General features: G+C 40.8%; 1 protein-coding gene across 2 annotated transcripts in view; it reads right to left on the bottom strand.

The window, feature by feature from the left end:
* Positions 1-24557, bottom strand: part of DIP2C (disco interacting protein 2 homolog C) — a 247197-nt gene that overhangs the window by 64315 nt on the left and 158325 nt on the right. For both annotated transcript variants that reach the window (XM_045289849.1, XM_045289848.1), the window contains 5 exons: positions 24132-24243; positions 23927-24036; positions 19394-19524; positions 11617-11785; positions 8698-8868 (listed from right to left, as the gene is read on the bottom strand). In XM_045289849.1, coding sequence (XP_045145784.1) covers positions 8698-8868; positions 11617-11785; positions 19394-19524; positions 23927-24036; positions 24132-24243 — 693 coding nt within the window. The remainder of the gene's footprint in view (positions 1-8697; positions 8869-11616; positions 11786-19393; positions 19525-23926; positions 24037-24131; positions 24244-24557) is intronic.

Raw genomic sequence — 24557 nt, 5'->3', positions numbered from 1 at the left:
TCTATTCCTCTGCCATGAATCTATGACATAGGAAACTCTAAGGGACAATGTCAAAAGAATTAATGTAGGCAAATCTTCTCTTAAAATGTCAATGAGGAAAAAAAAACACCACCACCCAGTCTTTAAGATAAACTAGTTGAAACAGCAGCATGACATAAATTAGAATTGTCCCAACTTTTTTGTTTTTATGATTGTCTCTTAAAATCTCAAATTTTCTAATTGCTCATTTGCATATTTTCTTGAAAAATTTTACGTGTCAATTTTCATAACTGTCTTATATTTTGGAAAACAGGGTTTCAAATTACAGCCTGTAGAGCAGGTATCACAGAACATACAATGGGCTGAGGAATGGCTCCCTGCACACACAGACACAAGTGTCCTTTGAACCGTGCTTCTGAGGTCAGTATAAGATTGTGGACTGAAAGAGCAAGTCTGATTTGAAAGAACAGAAAGGAAGCAGTTAAAATGGCACGCACATGCCATTCTGCCTGCAAACAGCGCAATTCTGCAAAGACTTAGCTTACAAAGCTGTTATTTCTGTTGGATAATAAATCACAAAACAAAATTGGCAAATAGTTATGTAGCCGTGTGACCACACATTAGATCTCATTAATATGTCGTTCTGCTTCTACACTGCACTCAGTTGAGGAAATGATGAATCCTTTTTTTCTAACAGTCATTTGTACAAACGCCAGACATGAATTACTTCCTGGAATCAGTACCTTAATTTGACCTTGGTTTTGTTACTTCCTCAAAAACAAAATCAAAGCAGTCTGTCTCAGCCCTGGGAAACACATCAGGGTGCTAGCCACAAGGTTGGCAGTTCAAAGCCACTGGCTGCTCCAAGGAAGAAAGATGAAGCTGTCTGTTCCCACAAAGATTTTCAGTCTCAGAAAAATTGTATGTAGGGTCACTGTAGTCAGAATCACATCAGTGGCGGTAAGGTTGGTTTAATCTTTCAAAAAAATAAATTTTAAAACTTCCTCTTTATTGTAGCTTGGGCAAAAACGTACAGAACATATTAATGTTCCATTCAAAAATCCATACACATTTTATTTGGAGACACTGATGATACTCCTTCAAAGTAACATCACTGTGGTAGATACATAATCATTTGTCAATTTGAGGATTAAGATTATAGGTGTGGAGTCTAAGCTGTCAATCTGCAGATAGCCAATGAGACTTCTGTGGGCATGGTTTTCTCCTGAGAATTCTGGGAATCTGGGACTTTCTTCGTGGAGGCAGAAGACACCAGTCTCTCTCTGCCACTTCCTGGGATACATTGCAGAAGACAAGTCACATGGATGCAACCAGACCTCAGAAGCCGGAGAAGCCACAGAGAGACCCCTGCCAGCACTGAGATGCTTACAATGCCACTGGACCCAAAGACTTTCTACCCACTGGCTTGTGATCATCCTGCATTTGGTTTCATTGCATGTGCCTCATGAGTCTGAAGAGGATTTTATAGATTGATGTCAGACATATGGGATAATATCGGACTTATGGCCTTGGACTGGACTGGGTTGGATGTTTGCCCCATGTTCAATTCCTCTTGTATATAAATCTCTTTCTTATACACATATGTGTGTTCATGGATTTGTTTCTCTAGTCTAACCAGACTGACATAATCACTCTTCCTCCCCCATCTTTCTGGGGTTCCTTGATTCCATTTGTCTTGCTTTCCTGTCCCCTTCCCTCCTTCTGAGCTTCGTTTTTCTTGACCAGATGCTGCCCTTTGGATCCAGTCTGGTTGGTTGTACTGAGAATGGCCTTCCTGCTCTTATGAGTCACTTTCTAGGCCTATTTATTGTTTACATCTAGGAGTGGGTTCAATTTCAGGCTGGAAGAGTATACAGGGGCCACAGACCCTTAAGTCATGTCATTTTTATTACTTTGAATTCTGTTCTGCCCTTTCCCCTGTTCTCTGTTGAAGGCTACCTAACTTGTTTAAGAAGGCAGACTACCACATCTTTCTCCTGCAGATCTGCGGGTGGATTCAAACCACTAACCTTTCACTTAACCGCTGTGCCACTAGCGCTTTCTCTATCATTTCCTAAAGCCTACTGCCACCGAGTCAATCCTGACTCATAACAACTCTGCAAAGGGTTTGAGGCTCTACATCTTTCTGGGAGCAGATAGCCTCATCCACCGCCCATGGAGCAGAGCGGCAGGTGGGATGGAACGGCTCCCCTATGGTTAGTAGCCCAAGGCTTCCCCCAACAGCACCTCCAGGGCTTTGTGAATGAGGGTAAGTTCAATGAATTTTTCTGGGTCTCAAATATCTTTCACCTTCCATTGACAAGTTGAAACTTCAATGAGTTTGGAGAAGATCTATGCAAATGCTGTCTGCAACTGAGTGTTCCAATATATTGTTCAAGAAGCTTTTGGGTGAAGATTTTTTTTCTTAAGGTATAGGCTCTAAACTTTTTGTGTGAGATAGAAATGCTGTTGGAAGCTTAAGATTTTTAAATGATAGCCTAGTCTTTTTTTTTTTTTTAACATTTTATTAGGGGCTCATACAACTGTTATCCCAATCCATACACACATCAATTGTGTAAAGCGTATTTGTACATCATTTCTCAAAACATTTTCTCTCCATTTAAACCCCCGACATTAGGTCCTCATTTTTCCCCTCCCTCCTCGCTCCCCCCTCCCACATGAGCCCTTGATAGTTTATAAATGGGTATTTTGTCATATCTTGCCCTGTCCGACTTCTCCCTTCATCCACTTTTCGGTTGTCTGTCCCCCAGGGAGGAGGTCACACACAGTTCCATGTAATCGGTTCCCGCTTCCCTACCCATTCTCCCTTTACCCTCCCTGTTTTGCCACTCACACCACTGGTCCTATAGGGCTCATCCATCCTGGATTCCCTGGATTTTCAGCTCCTATCTGTACCAGTGTACCTCCTCTGGTCTAGCCAGTCTTTCAAGATCGAATTCGAGTCATGGTAGTGGGAGCGGGGAGGAAACCTTTAGGAACTAGAGGAAGGTTGTATTTCTCATCATTGTTACATCGCACCCTGACTGGCTCATCTCCTCCCCGAGACCCCTCTGCAAGGGGATCTCCAGTGATAGCCTAGTCTTTTTATTGATGGAAATTCACACCATAGCTTCATTCCAGAGAAAACTCATTACTCGCAGGTGCCTCCTTTACACAAGAACTTGGACTCTGATCGTATATGTCTGAGCAAAGTTTCTCTACTGTGAACAAGATTAGCTGCTAAAGGTCTCAGTACTTTCATGAACCTATTCAACTTCACAAAGTGACTGTGGGAGCATGTGAGACATTGTGCTAGGCCCTGAGTGAAATTCAAATAAAATGACCTTCCATATTATTTACTGTCAATTACAGGGTAGAAGGGACAGAATTATATAGCTATGTAAATATGTAAATAGAAAGTGCGAAGAAAGTTAGAGCAATAAAATGCCATAAGATTTCAGAAGAAGGCTTCGTAGAGGAGAGAGAATCACTGATGGATTGCTAAGTAGTAGATTATTGACATATTGATTGTGAAAGGCCTAGTGCAAGTAGGGCACAGCTTGAGTGCAGGTACTAAGGAGTAAAAGCATAAAATACGTGCAAAGTAAAGAAAATGCCGTAGCAGAAAACAGGGGAGCGCACGATGCTTGAGACCGGATAACAAAGGGACAGAGGGCCTTCACTGAAGACACTTTTTGCAAAGTACCAAATGGACTCCTAATTGATAATGCTGGACTTTAAACATTTTATATGTCAGCTATGTTTTTAAATGATTTATCCCTGTGTCAAATCAGTGTTGAACGGCTGTGCACGACATCTCCCTCACTGCGCCTGAGCGCATGGAACACCTTCAAGTCTTGCAGCCACACAAACCTGTCAGCTTCACAACTCAGCCTTCCCCAGAGATCAGGAAACCATTAAAAACGTGGGACTTATGGAGCCTACAAAAACCCTTGAGAACATGGACACCTGGATGAGGTTCCACTGTGTATTTGGATGGTGTCTCTCTCTTAATCATCCACCAGGGTCAGAGAAACCTTCCCCTCGGTTTCTCAACCACAATGCTTACATTCAAAAGTGAGTCCACTGAATAAGGACCACGGTTTTATCCAGAAAACCAGCTTGTCAAAAGCAGTGAATCAGCTGGAAACGATATTGCAAACCACTGATTTTTACATAGAGAGGTAAGTCTACTGGCCCTAGGAGAAAACTGTACATTCTTCAAGGCCTGTAAGTATTTAGGTACAGAGAATTAATGGTGACTATCTGGGGGTAGGTAGAATTATGACTGCTACCATTTTTTGTTGTTGTTAGTAGCTTTTAAAATATTTTACTATGCTATTTTCCCCTAAAATAAAAAAATACTTCTTTGTAATGAAAAAGCAACCCAATTTATAAAATATATAGACTATATTTTAGGTTATAGTGCTTATTACTTCTTTGCCTAAGCATCTATAAAAATTCATCAAAATGTAATAAAGAAGAGCAAGAGAGAATGTCTGCCCTCCAGGATGTCGGCTACACCTGCTACTTATTTGGTCATATCATCATACCTTAAAAAAACCCTGCCAAGTTAATTTTTAAAAAAAAACAGTATTTCCAATAGCTAGTTCTTGCCTCAAAGCTTTTGTGCTTGCTACCTTCACGGAAGAGTTGGAATTGACTTAATGGCAGTGAGTTTGGCTGGGCGACCACTACTTTACTGAGATGTCACCTCCGTAGGGAAGCCTCCCATGACTACCTGTACTTAACATTGTTATTCTTGTGTCCAAGTCACTTTTTAACACCCCCCTCTCTCTTTTTGCCAATCATGTTACACACTTGTTGCAAAAGTTGCTTATATGCTTACTGTCCATCTCATCCATGAGGGAATCTCAGAAAATGTGTGGGAAAATGGGATTAAAAGATAAAGGGATACTTTTCTCCAGGAACCTTTTGAAACCCCCTTGTATTACATGAAACAATCAATGAGGACAAGGCCTTTGTCTAGATGTCCTTTGTGGGAACATTTGACCTGGACTAACTTCATTTAGAGTAGTAGCTGACCACACTTCTGAACCGTGGAAAGATGGAAACGGGTGATTATGTGCTGCTGGCCCATGGCTTATAGTGGATGATACATAATATATGAAATATGGGTCCTTTCAAAAGGCCCCCCACAAAATAATAATAATGATCATCTTAATTCGACAACACAATGGACCCCAAGCACTTTGGAAAGGAGTTGTAATCCTGTACTCCTAAGTTTGTTTGCACTTTAGTTAATTTACTTTTACCATCAGACACCTGGATGTTTCCAACTAGTTTCTGCTTCTAACCATTCATGAAAGGATTAAATGGCTAAAATTATGTTGAGGATAAAGCAAACAGGGAAAAAAATGTACAAAAGTGTTTAAAGATGCTTCCCAGACTGCAAAATGAAAGGCAGTGACAGGCAATACCAATTTTTGATTATGTAGTCAGTTTGATAGACTCTATTAAGAGTCTACTAAGAACAGGACGTTAAAAACAAAAGCCAGCTGCCACAGAGTCAACCCCCCTCAGGAAGACTCAGGTGTATGAGAGTAGAGCCATGTTCCACAAGGGCCTTTCTCCCCCTTCCCTTTTCATGTCACATCAAAGCTGCCCTTTTGATCTCAAGCGGCTGATTAGTCCGTTAGTCTGACTAGAGGTGCATGCGCCTCACTAGCATTACTGTTTCCGGTACAGATCTAGCTGTTGTTTGGCTGACAACTGAGCCACAGGGTAAATCCGCTTCCTGATCTGAGGGAAGACTAGGGATTCCACCAGTCTCCATCTGACCTCGAAGCCTTAGCTTTATGATTTTGAGGCTTGCGCCACATTTCTCTCCCATTCTATCCTTCTAATACCCCTTTAGAGCACTGGCGGTGGTTGCTGGCACCAACTAGCTCTTCTGGTCTTAGGGTCACGTACACTCATGTTTACGTGACTCATCAGCCCAGTGTTTTCACATCGCTTTGACTTTCATCAAAGGGTTTTCGATCGCCAATTGTGTAGAAGTTGATCACCAGGCTTTTCTTCTCAGATACCTTTAGTTGGATGCAAACCCATCAACCACTGGGGTAGCAATCAAGTGCGTTAATTATTTGCAATACTCAGGGACCCCATTCAAAGTAAATCCATTTACTCAACATTTATACATTCTGGTTCTAGATGCTGATGATACAGTAGTGAACAAAACATAAAGAGCTATAGTCTCAGGAACTCACAGGGCTCAATCTACCAGTTCTACCCTGTCCTATAGGGTCACTCTGAGTCAGAATTGACTGAATGGAAGTGGGTTTATGGAGCTCACACTTCAGGCACTTAGTAGGAAACCTCTATGGCAGTGGTTCTCAAACCTCCTAATGCTGCGACCCTTTAATACGGTTCCATCAAATCATTTTCTTGCTATGTCATCACTGCAATTTTACTACTGTTATGAATCAGGTAACCCCTGTGAGAAAGTCGTTGGACCCCCAAAGGGGTTGCGACCCACAGGTTGAGAACCACTGCTCTAAGGGCTAACTTTATTCTGGCCTTCAGGGCACTTTCTTACACTTAACACTTTTTCTCTTATTCTTGGGGTATTTTATCTTCTACTTAATGTATTTCTTTCTTTTTTAACTCATTATTTTCTTAAGACTTTTGTAATAAGCCTCCAAGATTGCCCTGTGTCCTTGGAGAAAATCTATCAAGATCCTTTAGACTTCCCAAGAACAGTCATTATAATCTTCTAATCTCTCAGCCTGGAATTCAACTGACCCAGCAAAATCCCCTTCAGCAAATTCCTTTGGAAGCCACGATTTTGATGGGGCTTTTAAAATTTATTGTTAAACATACCCTATGGAGAAAACAGGTGTCTGACTGACAGAAGTTTTCTGCAGCCATCACCGATCACTGACACAGGTTTAGACACGTTTCGCTTGGGAGAAACCTGTGTGCGTACGAACTGAAACCCTAGTGACTATATAGTTGGCCTTCTCATATGTGTAATTGTATTCCTTGTAGTGATAAAATTTATATTTTGTCTGATAAAGTGTAGAAATTTCTTTGCCAATTATTTTGAAGTGTGAATCTATCTATCTATTCTATGTTCTTCTGTCTATCCCTCAACAAAAAATACCTTCTATCGCATTTCAAATTATTGCTCATGAAAGCGGTAAAAGAGGAAAAGAAAAGCTAGGATTGTCACGTCCCTCCAGCTCATGAATTGGTCTGGGTGCCCCGATTACTTACTAGATCCAGGGAAATGCAATGTCCTAGTGCTATAAGTAAGGGAAGACGTGGATCTCGCATTCCACACCTCACCAAATGGGATGGAAAGCTAGAAACCTTTCTGAAGACCAGCTACTGGTGAATAGAATAAATGTTTTCGCATTTAATAAAATCAGTTTGAGAAAGACGAATTCTTCTGATTTCTTAGAAAAGAAACTAATTTCAATCATCTTAAATCAAGAATCAGTTAAATCAATCATTTTACAGTGATTTCATCCGACTGAAGTGGCCTCATCAGACTGGTAAAGTGGGAAGAAGGGGTGGTAGTCTTACTTCCTCTTAATTGGTTAACAGCTAAGTCCTAAGTATCGGAATCGGAAGCGGAAAGAGGTCATCCTCTTCAGTAACAGAATGCTCATCTGAGCAAACCCCTGTGCAGGCCACACACTGATGTGATGAGGATGGGGAAGTGGGAGTCGTGGAGCAGATACTAATCAGCAATGTTTCTAGCCCTCCTTTCAGCACATGTAGAGTAGCTGCGGTCAATAAAACTTTATTCCTTTAAAGAACTGGAGGAACAAGGTAGGAAGCTATGGCCTGGGACAGATAGATCCTTTTCTTTCCTCTCAGACAGTCCTGGTCTGCTCTGATATTCTCTAGGGCAGTGGTTCTCAACCTGTGGGTCGCAACTCCTTTGGGCGTCGAACAACCCTTTCACAGGGCTTGCCGATTCATAACAGTAGCAAAATGACCGTTATGAAGTAGCAGCGAAAATAATTTTATGTTTGGGGGGTGGTCAACACAACATGAGGAACTGTATGAAAGGGTCGCGGCATGAGGCGGGTTGAGAACCACTGCTCTAGGGATTGTTGTATCTCATGTTACATGGAAAGATGATGTGAAAAGTAAGAAATGAGACCAATGGGAAAAAAAACCTTAAAAACACAATTTTAAGCCATGATTAAGGGAAGGCTACTTTCGTAAGAGTTGCCGCATAACTAAGTCATAGAGATGCAGTTATAATTATTTCTATGTTGCCATTACAGCAGCAAACTTCCCAACCTGCTTAAAGCAATGCAATTTTTCATAAAGAAACTATTTTCAGGCAGGAACTACCGACTTCAGTAGTTCTAAGGAAAGAATTCTTGACATATTGAAGCACCTATCTCGTCTCTACTCTTCAGAAAGTCTGATAGCAGGGGTCTGGACAAACTGTCACCCCTGTCATGAAATTTAAAATGCCCCAGGGCAGAGTAAGTGTTGTGAATGCAAGCTATGAACAAGGACTACTGACAAATGGAGATTATAATGAAAAAAAATAATGAAACAAGTGTTTAGCAATCACATGCATTTGATTAAAATATGTTCTCTTACATGTAACTAAGCACCAACAAAAGAAAACCTATTTAGGAAATGCAAGTCTATGCTATGTCCCTGTCACTTAAAAGTTACTTGCCCCATCAGTTTACTCAAGCACCTATTGATATCAATGAAACTCACCTGTAAGCAAATTGCCAGGTTCACTCGACAGCCAAAGGAGGTGCTCACAGCCCGTGGATGAAGGCCAAGGTCTTTAAACAATTTGGAAAAAGATTGTGTGAGTGCTATCCGAGGTCGTTCTTCTGCCACGACTACACACGTCCTCACACGAGACAAGTCCAGCCCTCGTGCCTAGACATAATTAGAAACATAGTAGGTCAGCCTTCAGCCACGCTTAGTTCCAGGTAACTTGGGCACTCCTTAACTTAAAATCTCATATAAATAACAAAAAACTCAACACAGTTGTTCATTTCCAGGGTTCCCTGTGCCTTTAATGTCATTCAGTAAAATAGCCATGTAGAAAATAAATATTACCCCAATATTATCAAACACATCATTAAATACTTATTTAAAACAGTAGCAAGAAGCAACAGCGAGAATTGGGATGAGGAAAATCAATTTCCTGAAGAAAATAATGCAAAGTCAGAATTTGAGAAAAGGAACACCAGCATTTCCTATGATTAGAAACATGTGTACACAAGAACATACATTGGAGAGAAGTGAAAGAAAACTTATTTTTGAAAAGATATAATTACAGTAGAAAAATATAACTTTTGGAAAATTTCACAAAGATAGCTCTCTAGTTTATGATGTAGGAGCCTTACAGGGCAGCATATTTTCATGATTGAGTTTGTCTCAATTTCTGGACTAAATTACGAAGTTCAGCTGAGCCCAACAGGAAAACAAAGAGAGTGAGAGAGCGAGAAGGAGGTACTGAAATGGGTCAAGCACACACTCTTGGGTTTCTGGGGCCTTGCTGAGAGAAGACCAAGTGAGTGACAAGCACCTCATCTAAAGCTAAAGGGAAGCGGGGAACGAGGATGCCTTCTGGAATGGGCGGGAGAGGCACGAGAGGAAGAAACCACCACATCATCTAAACCTAAAGGGCAGCGGGGAACGAGGATGCCTTCTGGAATGGGCGGGAGAGGCACGAGAGGAAGAAACCACCACACAGCTGACCATGCATCCTTCGAGGGGTGCCAGCACACAGCTAACTCACAAGATTTTCTAATGGAGGAGGAAACGTATTCCAAGATAACTTTGACATGAGTGTTTTGTATATAAATATAATTTCATATAACTTCAGTCACACAGGAATAACCTCAATTCTGGGTGATATAAACGATATAGTCATATGTCTCTGTTTCAAGAGGCAATAATGCACGGAGTTTGAGATAGCCAGAGATTTAATACTGGGCTCCAAAATTTGTAAAATGGGAGAACTTGAACAAATTGCAAAGGCTTTCTGTAACTTAGCTTCTTCATCTTTAAAATGGAAACAATAATGGTTCTTATTTCCAAGAGTAGCCTTAAAGATTGAAGTAATACTAAAAGTGCTTAATAACCACTTTATTATGTTATTACCTTCTGGTTATTATATATGCACATAGAGGAAAAGTTTATAGACATAGTACCCAAATATTGCATAATATAATATAGGTGGGCATGAATGACAGTTATTTATAGATTTTGTTTTCTGTATAAATATATAGCATTAAGGAACTGAGCATTTATTTGTTGAGCTTAATATCAAAGTCTTCTTGCATTTTATTTTCCTGGGCCAAGCATAATGTATGTGCTAATTTTGATTAGGAAAACAAAATGCTTGAGAGACAAATGTATCACTTCACTATTTGTATGCATGCAGCTAAGTGTGTGTATTGTGGCAGTTACATCATCTCCTGTCAACTTGCGAAGGGGTGGAGTACAGCCCGTCAATGAGGTCACAGCAAATGAAGCCTCTGTGTGGGCATGGCCTTCTCCTAAGTATTCTGGGAACTCCTGTCTTCATCCCTGGAGGTGGGAGACTCTCTCTGCTTCTCTCCCTGTGAGACATTCCTGTTGACAAGCCACATGGAGCTACACTGATAAAGCCAGAGCCCTGGAGCTGGAGGAGCCACAGGGAGACCCCTGCCAGCACTGCGATGTTTCCACTACCACTGGATCCACAAGACTTCCCCACTCACTGACCTGTGATCTATCTGCATTCAGCGTCATTGCATGTGTTGCGTGAGTCTGAAGAAGAATTTATAGACCGCTATTGGACATATGGGCTAATATCGGACTTAAGGACTTGATCTGGACTGGGCTAGGATGCTTTCTCAATATACAATTACTCTTTGATATAAAGTTCTCTCTTACACACATATGAGTATCTCTGGATTTGTTTCTCTAGACAACCTGGACTAACATATGTCTATACACAATATAATCTGTTTATACACAAAGGCATCCTGAATAGGATGTTGGAATATAATCACCACAGATCGTATGATAATTTGTAATTAAGAACTACACATTTACCAAGGAAATGTATCTCAGAATGTTATAATTTAAATGGAGAAAGATACTGTTATTTTGATATCAGAGTACTTATTTAAAACAAGCTAATACAAACAAAACTCATATTTTACAATGAATATTAGCTAAGAGTTCAGGGCTGAAAATGAGAATCTTCAAGGGAAAATAAAGTGGCTAAATTGAAACAGATGTAGTTAAACCCCAAGTTCGAATATTCAGTTATCTTCATTAAAGAGCTTAATTTATACCAAGCAAATAGAAAAGCAACCAGGATGTTTCAGATAGATTTCATACAATCAGAGATCAATAAAATCATTTCTGCTCCGGCATTTCACTGTTTTGGCAGTGGGAAGGCACTCGGGTCACAGGACAACTTTGGGATATGAAAACAGTCTGGCAGGCTTCACTTTGACTTTGGAAGCATTACTTTAACGTCACCAAGTCGTTTTGCGAGGGCCCTCCAATAATGTGTTGTCAGAGAGCCTTGGTGCCCTGGGCACTGACCGTCACTACTGTAAGATTAGAGCTAGCACCTGTTCCTTCAGACCCTCCAGGACGCTGAGGAAAAGAACTCCTTACCTTGAGTGATTCCGTCTGTGAGCCCAGCCCCTTGGTACATAGCTCCATCACAGAATAGGAACAAAATGTATCCCGGACTTTATACTGACTCACGGCAAGAAGCCACAAAGCAGGGTTGGTTTCTAACTCTGAAGGCGGGATCAGAATGGACTGGTGTCCTGAGTAAACACTGTGGAGACAGAAGGCCGCTGTCAGAGGTGGGGAGGGGAGAGCACACTTGGGGGGCAGCTCAGCCTCAAGTAGAAGAACAAAATACTGGGAGAACAGGGCAGACTTTATCATTAAGAAATGGGAAAGCAGTCAGGGTGCAGGGTAGCAACGATGCAACATACAACTTTCCTCTAGTTCCTAAATGCTCCCCCCACCCCCCACTATCACGATCCCAATTCTACCTTACAAATCTGGCTAGACCAGAGGATGTACACTGGTACAGATAGGAACTAGAAACACAGGGAATCCAGGACAGATGATTCCCTTTTGGACCAGTGGTGAGAGTGGTGATACTGGGAGGGTGGAAGGAAGATGGGGTAGAAAGGGGGAACTGATTACAAGGATCTACATATAACCCCCTCCCTGGGGGACGGACAACAGAAAAGTGGGTGAAGGGAGCTGTCGGACAGTGTAAGACATCACAAAATAATAATTATTTATAAATTATCAAGGGCTCATGAGGGAGGGGAGGGAGGAGAAAAAATGAGGAGCTGATACCAAGGGATCAAGTAGAAAGCAAATGTTTTGAGAATGATGAGGGCAACAAATGTACAAATGTGCTTGACACAATGGATGTATGTATGGATTGTGATAAGAGTTGTAGGCAAAAAAGAGAGAAATAAATGGGAAAGTGTGGAGCAAGACACCCGTTTTTCACTTGTAAAATGGGGGATAGTAAAACTAACTCCATTAGAATTTATTAGTGTGCAATGTAATTATATTAAACATTCAGAAAAGTTAAAAGACACACTGGTAATCACATAATAGAATGACCGTTTCAAGCAGCTATGAGTTGTGACATAGTTAAGGCTGCTATAGGAACAAACTGGATTCTCTTTCAAAGTAGGAAACACAGAATTGCATTTTGGTAGAATTGTCTAGAATTTTAGAACAAAAGTAGGCAAACTTCGGATGCTGCCTTTTTGTAAATACATTTTATCGGAAGACTGTATCCGCTTAGTGTTAAAGGTGTGCTGACAGCACAGTGGTTAGCACTTGGGAAATATTCTCAATTAAAAGAAGCTAAAGAGGGAGCCGGGGGACGGCGAGAGCGGGGTCGCGTGGGGTGGGGGAAGAAGCTAAAGAAGCACTCGGCTGCTGACAGGGTGGCGGTTTGAAACCACCAGCTGCTCTGTGGGAGAAAGATCAGCTTCCTACTCATGTAAGGTAAAGTTCTGGTCAAGGGAAGGCAGAGGCAGTTCTACCCTGCCTTACAGCATTGACTCAATTGCGGTGAGAGGCACTCTGAGCGAGGGAAAAAGATGTGCAGACTGCTTCCACGAGACCACAACCTTGGAAACTCTCTCGGGCAGCTCCCCTCTGCCCTCATAGGGGTTTCTATGAGTCAGAATCTACCCGAACGCAACACGGTTTACATTCTCTACTGGCTGCTTTCCTATTGCAAAGGCTTTCTCCTTCTTTCAGCAAAGGCCGTTTTCCTATTACAGTGGTAGAGTTGAACAGCTGTGGCAGAGAGTGGATGGCTCAAAAGACCAAAAGTGACCATTTAAAAAGTGTGTCTACCTTTACAGAACTGACATCCAGAAAGAAAAATCCAATGAAAGGAAGTTACTTGCTCTTTTTTTTTTTTTAAGTTTGGAATCCTTCTAAAACGATCTAAAGAAATCACCAAATAGAACTAAGGAAAAAATCAAATCATCCTTTCACTTTATCTTTCTTTTCATTAGAAAGAATATTTATAGAAATGAGAAAACAGGATGATTACACATTTTCATTCCTCATCACCAACTGCCGAGGCAAGTATCAATTTAAAGTAATGAAGGATCTACCAGGATTCTAATTGCAATGGCTAGTTTACTACTACGCATCGATACAAACAGATGCCATCCATTACAGAGAAATATTCTACGTCAATCACTTGACAAGATCTAGGTAAAGGAGATTTCATAGTTAGGGAAAAAAATGGCACAGCAGGCCGCACCAATTGTTATTTGAGACTAGCACCCATTCAATCTCATCCTAAAAATTCAAAATTGAGTAAATAAGTCAACTGGATAAAATAATTATATTGGCTCTACTTTAACCAGGATCTCAGAATGAAAACCGATTCTTCAGGTAATATTGTCATATTTATCAAGGGCCTTTTCATTAATTTCCACTTCTTTGTTTCTCTATGCCAAATTAGATTTTTGGTAAAGGTAAATATAGTAGGCAATGACCTATTTTGCGGCTTTTTTAATCATTGGAGAACTGGGAGATCAGGTGCCTAACGGGTGGGGGGTGCACACACATGCACATGCATATATTCAAGCTACTATTGAACAGCTGGCTTTCATTGCATTCCTGACTGAGGAATCCTGATGTCTGTCTCTTGCAAAGAAATGGAAAAGTCCTCCCTCCAAAACCTACTGGCATCTCTTTCATTCCGACTCATGATATTGCTAGGTGCCATTGAACCAATTCCAACTCACGGACAACTATGTACAATGGAACAAAAAACTGCCTGGTCCTGCACCATCCTCACAATTATTCTTATGTTTGAGCCCACTGTTGCAGTCACTGTGTCAATCCATCTTGTCTAGGGCCTTCTCTTTTTACTGCCCCTCTGCTTTACCAAGAACTCCAGGGACCGGTCTCTCCTGACATAGCCAAAGCACACGAGATGAAGTCTGGCTATCTTGCCTCTAAGGAGTTTTCTGGGTGCACTTTTTCCAAGACAGATTTGTTAGTTCTTTTGGCAGTCCACAGTCCTTTCAATAGTCGTCACCACCAGTATAGTTCAGATGCATCAATTCTTCTTTGGTCCTTATTCAATGTCCAATTTTCATATACATATGAGGCCACTGGCATACCACGGCTTGGATCAGGCACACCTAAGTCCTCAAAGTAACTCCCTTGCTTTTCTTGTGGAGCAGAGTGACCCAATGCAATCCATTGTTTGATCTCTCGAGTGCTGCTTCCATGAGCACTGATTGTTGATCCAAACCAGAAGAAATATTTGGCAACTTCAATCTTTTCTTCAATTACCGTATGTTACCTATCGGTTGGTCCACTTGTGAGGATTTCGGTTTTCTTTATGTTGAGCTGAAATCCATACTGAAGGGGGCAATATTAGTTTTCCAAGACTGTAAATCGTTATGGAAGCAGACATCCTCATCTTTTCCTCATGGAATGGCTCGTGATTTTGAACTACCAACCCCGTAGTTAATAACTCAATATTTAACTCACAGTGCCACCATAAAGGTGTTAAATTCATCATGATGGCTGTACATATACATGTGTGATTACACACACACTCACAGATTTTATGGCTCAATTTTCAGCCAAACAATAGGCAGTTATATAAGGTGAACAATAACACTAGAGAGGAAAGTACTCCTTAGAATATGTGACCATTTGTGATCAATAGTCAGCATTTGCCAAAGGACAAAGTTCAGAAGGGAAAGGCGGAGGAATGGGAAGAGAAAGGAGTGGGGTGAGTGGCTACATCGTGGTGATTGCAAACATCCGCATGAAACAGAATGTGTCTGAACTATTGGAAGAAAACTGATTTGCCTAGAACCTTTCAGCCTGTTCACAACAAATGGTCAAAGAAACATAGGAAAGAACCAATGAACTTGCAACTTGAAGTGCAGTCAGCGCAGGCCTCCACCTGTTGTCCATGCCTTCAGGCTCTGCCTCAGTATTTGAGCTGAAGCCTAGGCCCTTTCTGGCTGCCCCCAGCTCAGGACAGAGCACACAAAGAGGTGCGAGTGCCTGGTCCTTTCTGGTCAGAACTAGAATCCTGCAGTTGGAATGCTTCACTCTGAAGTTTCCACTTGGGTTGGAGACTAGGTCAGATATGCACTGAGGTGTGTTCTCTGTTCAACCCCACTTCACTGTCTTTTTAGATTTCACAGGTGTCTCTCCCTACTTCCTAACCCTCTTATAACCTCTTAAAACATGCCTCTGTCTCATCAACCGACTGGTTCCTAGAAAACTTCCTCCTTATTAGAATGAAAAATCTTTACTTGTTATTTCACATAGGAAACAAATTTTAAAGGAAGATATTTTAAATTTTAGACTAGTAAAAATGATTTATTACTAGAACCATTCAAACCTGGGCTTTAAAGATAGATCACATCAGCAATTATTTCAAAGGTATATGTCTAAAAAATTTCCCAATTTTAATACTAAATAAAGCAAGGTATAGAATTACATACAAACTACATGAGCTTATTAGTGAGGTATAATTTGTATACCATAAAATTCACCCCTTTTTTCCATAAAACTAAATGATTAGTAAATTTGCTGAGTTGTACAACTATCATCACAACTCAGTTCTAGAACATTTCCTTCACCCCAAGGAGATTCTTTGTGTCCACTATTCAAACCCTATTTTCAACCCTAGTCATTAATCGATTTCTATCACTACAGGGCTATTTTTTCCCTGGACAGACATAAATGGCACCATATAAGAGGGTCATTTAATATGTTTTCAGTTCGGCTCCTTTAATTTAGCATAATGCTTTTGAAGTTCATCCGTGCTGTAGCAGGATTCCATTGTATAGATATGACACCATTTGTTTATGCATTCAGCAGTTGTTAGCCATCGGGACCGCTTGTTTGTGTAAGGCGGTTACAAACATTTACATCAAACCCTTTTACACACATATGTTTTCTTTGGTGTGTGCCGAGGAGTGGAATTCCTGGGTGATCTGATACGTTTATATATAATATGTAAGACCAGACCAAAAGATCCCATGCCATTTTATATTTCATCCACAATTATGAGAATCCCAGCCTTTCCAAAGCCTGATCAACATTTGTTATTATCAGTCTTTTGGGTTACAGCCATTTTAGAGCAGGTAAAGGTGTATCTCATTGTGGCTTTCGTCCGCCTATCACTAACGCATGTGGAGCTTTCTCAGGCACCCACTGGCTATTTAAAGAGCTTCTTTAGTGAAAGGTCTAAGTTTGCCATTTTGTAATTGTGCTCCTTGTCTTCCTATTATTATGTTTTAAGAATTCTTCCTGTATATCAGATATGGGCACATATAATTTTATTGTACTTTACTTTTTAGATATTGGTTATAAGGTAAGCCTGTATATGGTTGCACATATTTTCTTTGGTCTTAGCTTGTCTGGTCACTTCCTTTTAAAATTTTATTTTGTGGCTGAGAATACACACACCAAAACATACACCATTTCAGCAGTTTCACCACTGATAAGTCAGTGACCGTGAGGAGTTGTGCAACCACGGTCTCCCACCTTTTCGGAGTGGTGCTTCCCTGTGAAGACAGACTCGTTGTCCCCTAAGTTTCCCTTCAAGTTCTCCTTTGAGTTGTGATTGTCATCTTGATCTCCCATACACAGATCTCGAATGGATTTAGGGCTCAAAGCATTCTTGAGCTAGTTAAGCTCAATTGCTGTTTGGTTTTAAGAAGGCTTCAGGGGATATTTTGATTTAAGGTTTTAAAGATGATCTCAGGCCAATAGTTTCTGGGGGTCATACTAGTCTCCCTGGCTCCAGAAAGTCTGGAAATCGCAAAAATTCGGAATTCTGTTCTGTATTATCCTCCTTTGGATTCTTATGTAGAATATTTGATTAACATGCTCAGTAATGGTAGCTGGACACCATCTAGTGCTTCTAGTCTCATGGCAAATGAAGGCAGTTATTAAAGCTACTTAATGGCACCCACCATTGTTTAACAAACAAACAAACAAGCAAACAAACAGTGCCATGTGATATTCTTGTTTTAAGACAGACTGATGCTTAAAAGAAATTTTTAAGACAAAATTCCATTGTATTACTGATTCCCAGACAATATTTATTGATAAAGTACTTTAGAATAAAGATATCCAAAAGAAATATTTCTGTTAATTTTTGAAACAATCTCAAATTAAAAAAAGAAGTTAGTTACAAGTATAGTAAAACTTACTGCCCCCCATTACTTGAATCATTTCTGGGTGAGTCACTAATATAATATCCCAATAACTCCCAAAACTTTAGGGCAGAGGGGAAAAAAAACCACGGTTACTTGCTGAAGCTGAATGATGGGTGTGGGTATTGATTACTGTATATACTCGAGTATAAGCCGACCTGATTATCAGCGGAGGCACCTAATTTTACCACAAAAACTGCATTAAAAATGTGCTGGAAAACTTGGCTTATACTTGAATATATACAGTATTCCTTTCTCTACTATCTATTGCTGTTGAGTGGATTCTGACTCATAGTGACCCTATCAAGGCAGAGTAGAACAGCCCCAAAGACTTTCCATGACTTTAATTTTCATGGAAGCTGACTGCCACAACTTTTTCTCCCAGAGCAGTGGGTGAGGTTGGAATGCTGACTTTCTGGTTAGCAGCCAATTCATTAAATCACTGAACAACCAGGAATCTCTATTCCTTATATACTGATATATGTTTGAAAATATTAATAAAATTTTTAAAATTTATGCTACATTAGAGAACACACTCTACGGCTATATACCAAAATGTGAGTATTAATCTGGGACCACCAGGTCACATGATCATTGGCAGCATTTTCTTCTTTATACAATTTTGAAGCTTTTAAAATTTCTACCATGAATGTATTCCATATACATAATCCAAAAATATGGCAAGAAACTTCCATTTAAAAAATATATTTATTAAGGCCATATATATTCCCTGAACACTTGTTTACAAGTTGGGTTTCTAGTGGTGAGGTCAGCAGTTTGAATTCACCTGCTGCTCCATGGGAGAAAGATGAGGCTTTCTACCCCTAGAAAGAGTTACCATCTTGGAAACCCCAGGGGCAGACCTAGTCTGTTAAACAGGGTCACTATGAGTCGGGATCAACTTGAAGGTCTTAAGTTTAATTCTTTTGAGGCATCAAGCTGGCTGCTAGGAACAGAGTAGTAGACAGTGAGACAACCTTAGCTCTTCTTGAGCTTATTCCTAGACTTCCTTCAACTGAACACCCTTCTCCACCTAACAGTCCGGGAGAAACCTAAATGAGCACAGTGCCTGCAGAGACTGCTAATTCTACGAAAAGTCTAGGATATTAATGGCATACGAAAGAGTCCCCAGGGCTCTGATTATAAAACATGAGTTACTGATAGTTAAAAAACTAACTTCCATTGAGTCAATTTTGACTTACGGTGATCCGCAGTGCAGGGCAGAATTGCCCCAGTGGGTTTCCAAGACTATAACTCTATAGGATTTGAAAGCTTCCTTTTCCTCCTGTGGATCTCCAGGTGGTTTTGAACTGCTGACCTCGATGTTAGCAGCTCAATGTGTAACCGCTATGGCCACCAGGGCACCCTAGATGTTCAAAACATCCCCGGAAGCAATTTCCTGTAGATTTGACTTTCATTGAGAGGAATTTTTTAAGGCTTTGTTGAAACTGAAATAGTGTCCCAGAAAGTGGCCAGCTGCTCTATGCTGACGAGCAGGGCCAGTAAGGAGAATAAGGGCACCTGCTCCCCAGAGTGAGGACCTCATGGATGGCACCTCATGTGCTTGGTGCTGTTTGGCTTGGTCCAAGACGTGGGCATATTCTCTACAAATGGTCTAGAATGGAGAATGTGTGTGTTTTTCCTTTCCACTTAAAGATGAAGGCATTACAGGGAATGCTCACCTGCAGAGGCACCAGAGGACAAATCCAAGTCCACAGTAAGGGTCCAAACAGATAGCCACTTCTCTAGAGGGATAAAGCTCACACTGCAACTTAATAGAACGGCAAAAGGCACTGGTGGCTGCATGAGACATCTGTAAAACAACAACGCTGTTGTTAAAATGCCAGAGTGTATAAAATCAATGCACTCAAAGACTTTTTTAGGACCTCAGTCTGTTGTATCCAGGTTTGGCTCAGGTTGTGCTGTGAGAAATGGGGCTGCTGAGGTTCTTGTTCATTTTCCAGCTTTCAGTGGGGTTACCACACTCAATGGTTCTCCAGGAAGGGGAATGCAATTATTGTTATCTTGCATTTGAGTAGGAGGGTAGACCAGGACATGATTCAAGTGAAATCCCTACAACAATCTCTGTAAAGTTGGTAGGAAAGATATAAGGGAACATGCAAAAGTTCATGGGAAAATGGAATTAAGAGACAATGAAAATTTCTCATGACCCTTTGAAGTCCCCTCTTATTACCATCCATGATTACCTCTTCTAGACAGAGACCATGTCTTAAATGCATTTTACATTTCCTGGGCTTAACATAGTACCTGTTAACATATTAAGAGGTCATAAAACACAGTAAATGAATAACGCCCCACTTTAATGATTAGAAAAGGGATGCTCAGAACAGTTAAAGAATTTGCATAAGTCATCTAAGTTAGAGCTGGAATTAGAACACAGACCTTCTAACACTGAGTACTTCGAAAGTGACCCAAATCTAATGTCAGCCTTCTATCTTTTTTCTAGGTAGGTAAAATTAACTAGAAAGCATCTGCAAGAAATGGTCTTAGATCTATGTCCCCTTGTCTTTCCCCATCCCCAGTCCTAGCAACAAGCCTACTCTAATCAGTAGGTCATGTGAGTTATTTTAAAATACTGTGACATTGATCTAAGACAATTTCTTTTTTTTTTTTTTAATTATTATTTTTCTTCTCTTTTTTAACATTTTATTAGGGGCTCATACAACTGTTATCCCAATCCATACACACATCAATTGTGGAAAGCGCATTTGTACATCGTTTCTCAAAACATTTTCTCTCCACTTAAACCCCCGACATTAGGTCCTCATTTTTCCCCTCCCTCCCCGCTCCCCCCTCCCTCATCAGCCCTTGATAGTTTATAAATAAGTATTTTGTCATATCTTGCCCTGTCCGACGCTAAGACAATTTCTTGCAGACACTTTCTAGTTAATTTTACCTACCCAGAAAAAAAGAAAGTAAACGTTACGAAGTTTCACCAGTGGTTTAAAAACATGTCGGCAAGTTATTTTGAAGTAGCATTTCATACAGCATTGCGTGTGAATGGGAGCCCAGAGCACGGTGATGATCAGGGACAGCCAACGAAATGCCTGGGAAAGGGTTTATTGTTGACTCCACCGAGAGAAGCCAGATGTGAAGGAGGGCGTGGGAAGCCTCCATTGTGAAAACATGACAGCACTGGATCATTGTTAGAAGTTCTGCCCGCCCCAAAGCTTTCATCATGGAATCTACTCAATTCATACTTAGAAAATATAGACTTATTCTAGTGTGTTAAACTTAAGAAGCTCTTGTTCAACTGCTTTCAAAGCCACAGTATTAAAGCAGAAGAGAGGCTGGACTGATGGAATATTCCTATAACCTCATGCCTGCCAGGGGCAGACGTCAATAACATTCTACCAAAGCTTCCTACATACTGAGTGCAACAACTCCAAGAAGTCTTTACTGAACCTTATCCTCCTTTCCACCTTGAGAAAAGTTCTTCAACTCAGCTCGGCAACTACAAACATATTACACAAGTGCTCTGTACTTCCTGTTAGAGAGGGGCGTTAAAAGGAATAAAGCCTGGGCTCTGCCTCCAGGAGCTTGCAATCTAGTGGGAATATGGCAGATAACGGCAGCAACTGTAAGTACTGTGTGGGCAGTGAGTCTAAAGAAAGCAGAAAGAAATGAGGCTTAAATCAACCTATAGGATTACACAAGTGTTCGTGGGTCCTGAAAGTGGAATAAGAGTTAACGAATTTCAACACATAGCACGAATGTAACAGGTTAGGCAATGTGTAACTAAGAAAGTTACATGTTCAATTTTAAAATTTATTTAATCTTGGATACTGCCAACATTACAGACCGAAAAACTCAAGATATTTTTCTAGAGACTCTTACTATGATAAATTTCCAATTTTTATAAGGCCATAGCACACTTGGAAAAGGAACCAGCTGTTCAAAACAACAAACTGATGGTCTACTCTACAGGAGACATTGAGAGGAGACAAAGCAATGTAGGGGAATTGAGGATGAGGTAAAATGTATTTATTTCTTGAAGGTAATGTGACTTATCTTGGGAAGATTTTGCGGTTTACTTTGGTTTAAATGTCCATTCCTTGGTAAACACCAAGCGAGGGTGAACTGGAAAGGTGTCCCAGAAGAAAACTCGGTGGTAGCAAGCAAGGGAAAGCTAACATGGGTTTTAAAATATCCTCTGGGAAAATCCATAAGGGAAGTAATCTACTAGATTATGAGTCATCTCAATAACTAATTTCTCAATAACTTCCTTGTTGATTCTGAGTTTATCTATGATCTATTAGGACCCCTTGAGTTCAAATCCACAAATTTAAGCAAAGAGCATTTTAAAATTTAAATTAAGCATGAGAACACATATCTCATGGGTATTACTCAAAATCAGACATTCTTTAGTATCTATTTTAAAATGGTTTACTGGAGATGTTTCTTCTAACTTTTATGGTAGTAACCGAGTTCTCAATGATACTTTTGTTCAAAAGTGAAAATTAAATGACAATTTTTAACTTTTAATTTAAAAAGCACCTTTTCACTGTGAATAGGGTGAACGTTAAAGAGACCATCCGTTTTATATTCAACAATGTGGACGTGTTTTGTTTCAGCTCCGTTGTTGCCATCCTAGGAATGCCCGTCATTTACCCACTTCCTCCAGTGCTTCCTGTTTCCACTTCCTTCTTCCCGTCTGAGCTTGGTTCTCCACCAAACACCACTTTCGTGATCTTAAATGGCTGATGACCCCAAGGTACGCACACCACACTATTGCCTGTTGCTCCTCTAGGGGTCTACTGCGTGGCTAAAATCTGAGCTACAGGGGTGCTTTTTATATTTTTTTTTAGTAAAATAGTTACTCCTATAACCCATGGGTTTACAGAGGTGAGGGGGATTTTCATCGGGAGATTATAAGCTAAACTATTTCAACTCTATCTTAGATCTCTTAGTATATAAGGCATATGGATTTTTCATTGCTCGATATTGCAGTGAATTTTCTTTCAGGTACTTATCAAAAAGTCAACTGCTCCAAAGTTTGGGATAATCTTTTAAAACTTTGAGAGTCTAGTTTTCATCTCTCTGACTTTTCTAGGGTCTGTACTTAAAGATGAAGGAGTCCCTGGGTGGCCCAAAAGGAGATCTGGTGGCACAGTGGATTACACATGGGGCTGCCAACCACATTAGCAGTTCAAAGCCACCAGTCACTCCTTGGGAGAAAGATGAGGCTTTCTGCTCCCCAAAAGAGTTGTAGTCTTAGAAATCCACAGGGGCAGTTCTACTCTGTCCTACAGGGTCACTAAGAGTCAGACAGCAGTGAGTTTGGATTAGAGTGTTTTCAGGTGGCACAAATCGTTAAACGTTTGACTGCTGTCTGAAATGTGAAGGTTTGAAAAAAGTTGGAGGTTTGAAAAAAACCCAGGGGTAACCCCACCCCTGAAAGGTCACATACTTGAAAACTTTATCGAGAAGGTCTACTCTTCATACGAGGTCGTGCCCTAAGTTGGAATCAATTCATTGATCTGAAAATTTATTTTTGTTTCTTTTTAAAAACCTCTGGGAAATTATCTCATTTGAGTGTGTACTTATTATTTCAACTAAAGGTAAACAGTATATGAGTACCAAAAAAGAAAACCACGTAAACTCATTCCATAAGGCCCCACACTCAGAGATACTAGGAAAGGGGGCTTTTGGTGCCTACAGAACAATGCAGTAGATCTGTGTGGTTCCTGTGTGAGGATGTGCCCTAAGCTAGAAGGGTCCGCATTCTGGGTGGTCTAGATAGCAGCTCCAGGCTTTGACAGGAAGGAAAGATGAGTGCAGTTGCAATGGGCAGCCATCGGGCAGGTGATAATGGAACGCCAAATTTAAAAAGCAGGAAATATCAGTACAAAAACTTCCGCAAATGGCAGAATTGGGACTTGGGAACCAGTGAGACAGAAACACGCAGAGAATAATCTATCATGGGCCAGTGAGGCTTGGTTTACAAGGGAAAAGTTGGAATGCTTGGACAGATTCAGCCCCCAATTAACTAGATGGCCAATTCCGAGAGCGAAAATGAAACAGCCCCATATTGTTCCAGCTGACGTGCATATAACTACCTGCACCTCTCTTCAGGCGTCAGTGATAGTACCTACCTGAACTGTACTGTACATGAAAATACACACTGGCACCACCACCTGGCTTGTCCATGCTGCATCGCTAATCTACAGATTACGCTCACTGGCCTTGCTCACCTTCACTCCGGCTAGCATCCCAGTTGTGGAGACACTGAAGTCAAGATAAGCCAGTGTATCTGGGTTGGAAGGCTTGTAGATCTGGGCAGGCCGCTTCTTTGGCAAATCATCTGGAGAGTAAAACAAAGCTATGAATATACATGCTCTAAGCAAAATAATAATGAACACGCACACATACCTATGTATCCTGATGTCAAATCCTCACCTGTGTCCAGTATGGGGGGCCAGGTCCTGACATCTACCGCGGCTGCTGCTTCTCGAGACCGTAACAATTTACATATGAGTTGGGTTGTCATTAAACAGGCTGAGCGACTCACCTGGGGATTGAAGAATAAAGGTACCCTGAAGTCCACGCGAGAACTAAGCAGGATGGATGAACGAATGTATGGAACCAATGACAATATTCACTGAGCGCTCCAGCACCCCCCAAATCTAGCTCTTGATAAGCTAATCAGATTCAAGACCCAGTCTTGGACAGCCGGGGCAGAAAAGAGCTAGGAATCTGATTATGGTCGCACAGATAAAGCAAGCAGGGAACGCGTTCTCAGTACAGGTGCTCCCTGAACATTTCTATAGCTGAGTAGACAGTCGTTATGTGATGATCCCAATTAGAAAAGCATATAAATTAACT

The sequence above is a fragment of the Echinops telfairi genome, unplaced genomic scaffold (assembly GCF_000313985.2).
Source record: "Echinops telfairi isolate 266 unplaced genomic scaffold, ASM31398v2 ScPeMD7_31;HRSCAF=116, whole genome shotgun sequence".
NCBI classification, from domain to species: domain Eukaryota; kingdom Metazoa; phylum Chordata; class Mammalia; order Afrosoricida; family Tenrecidae; genus Echinops; species Echinops telfairi.
This window is presented reverse-complemented; position numbering and strand designations above follow the sequence as displayed.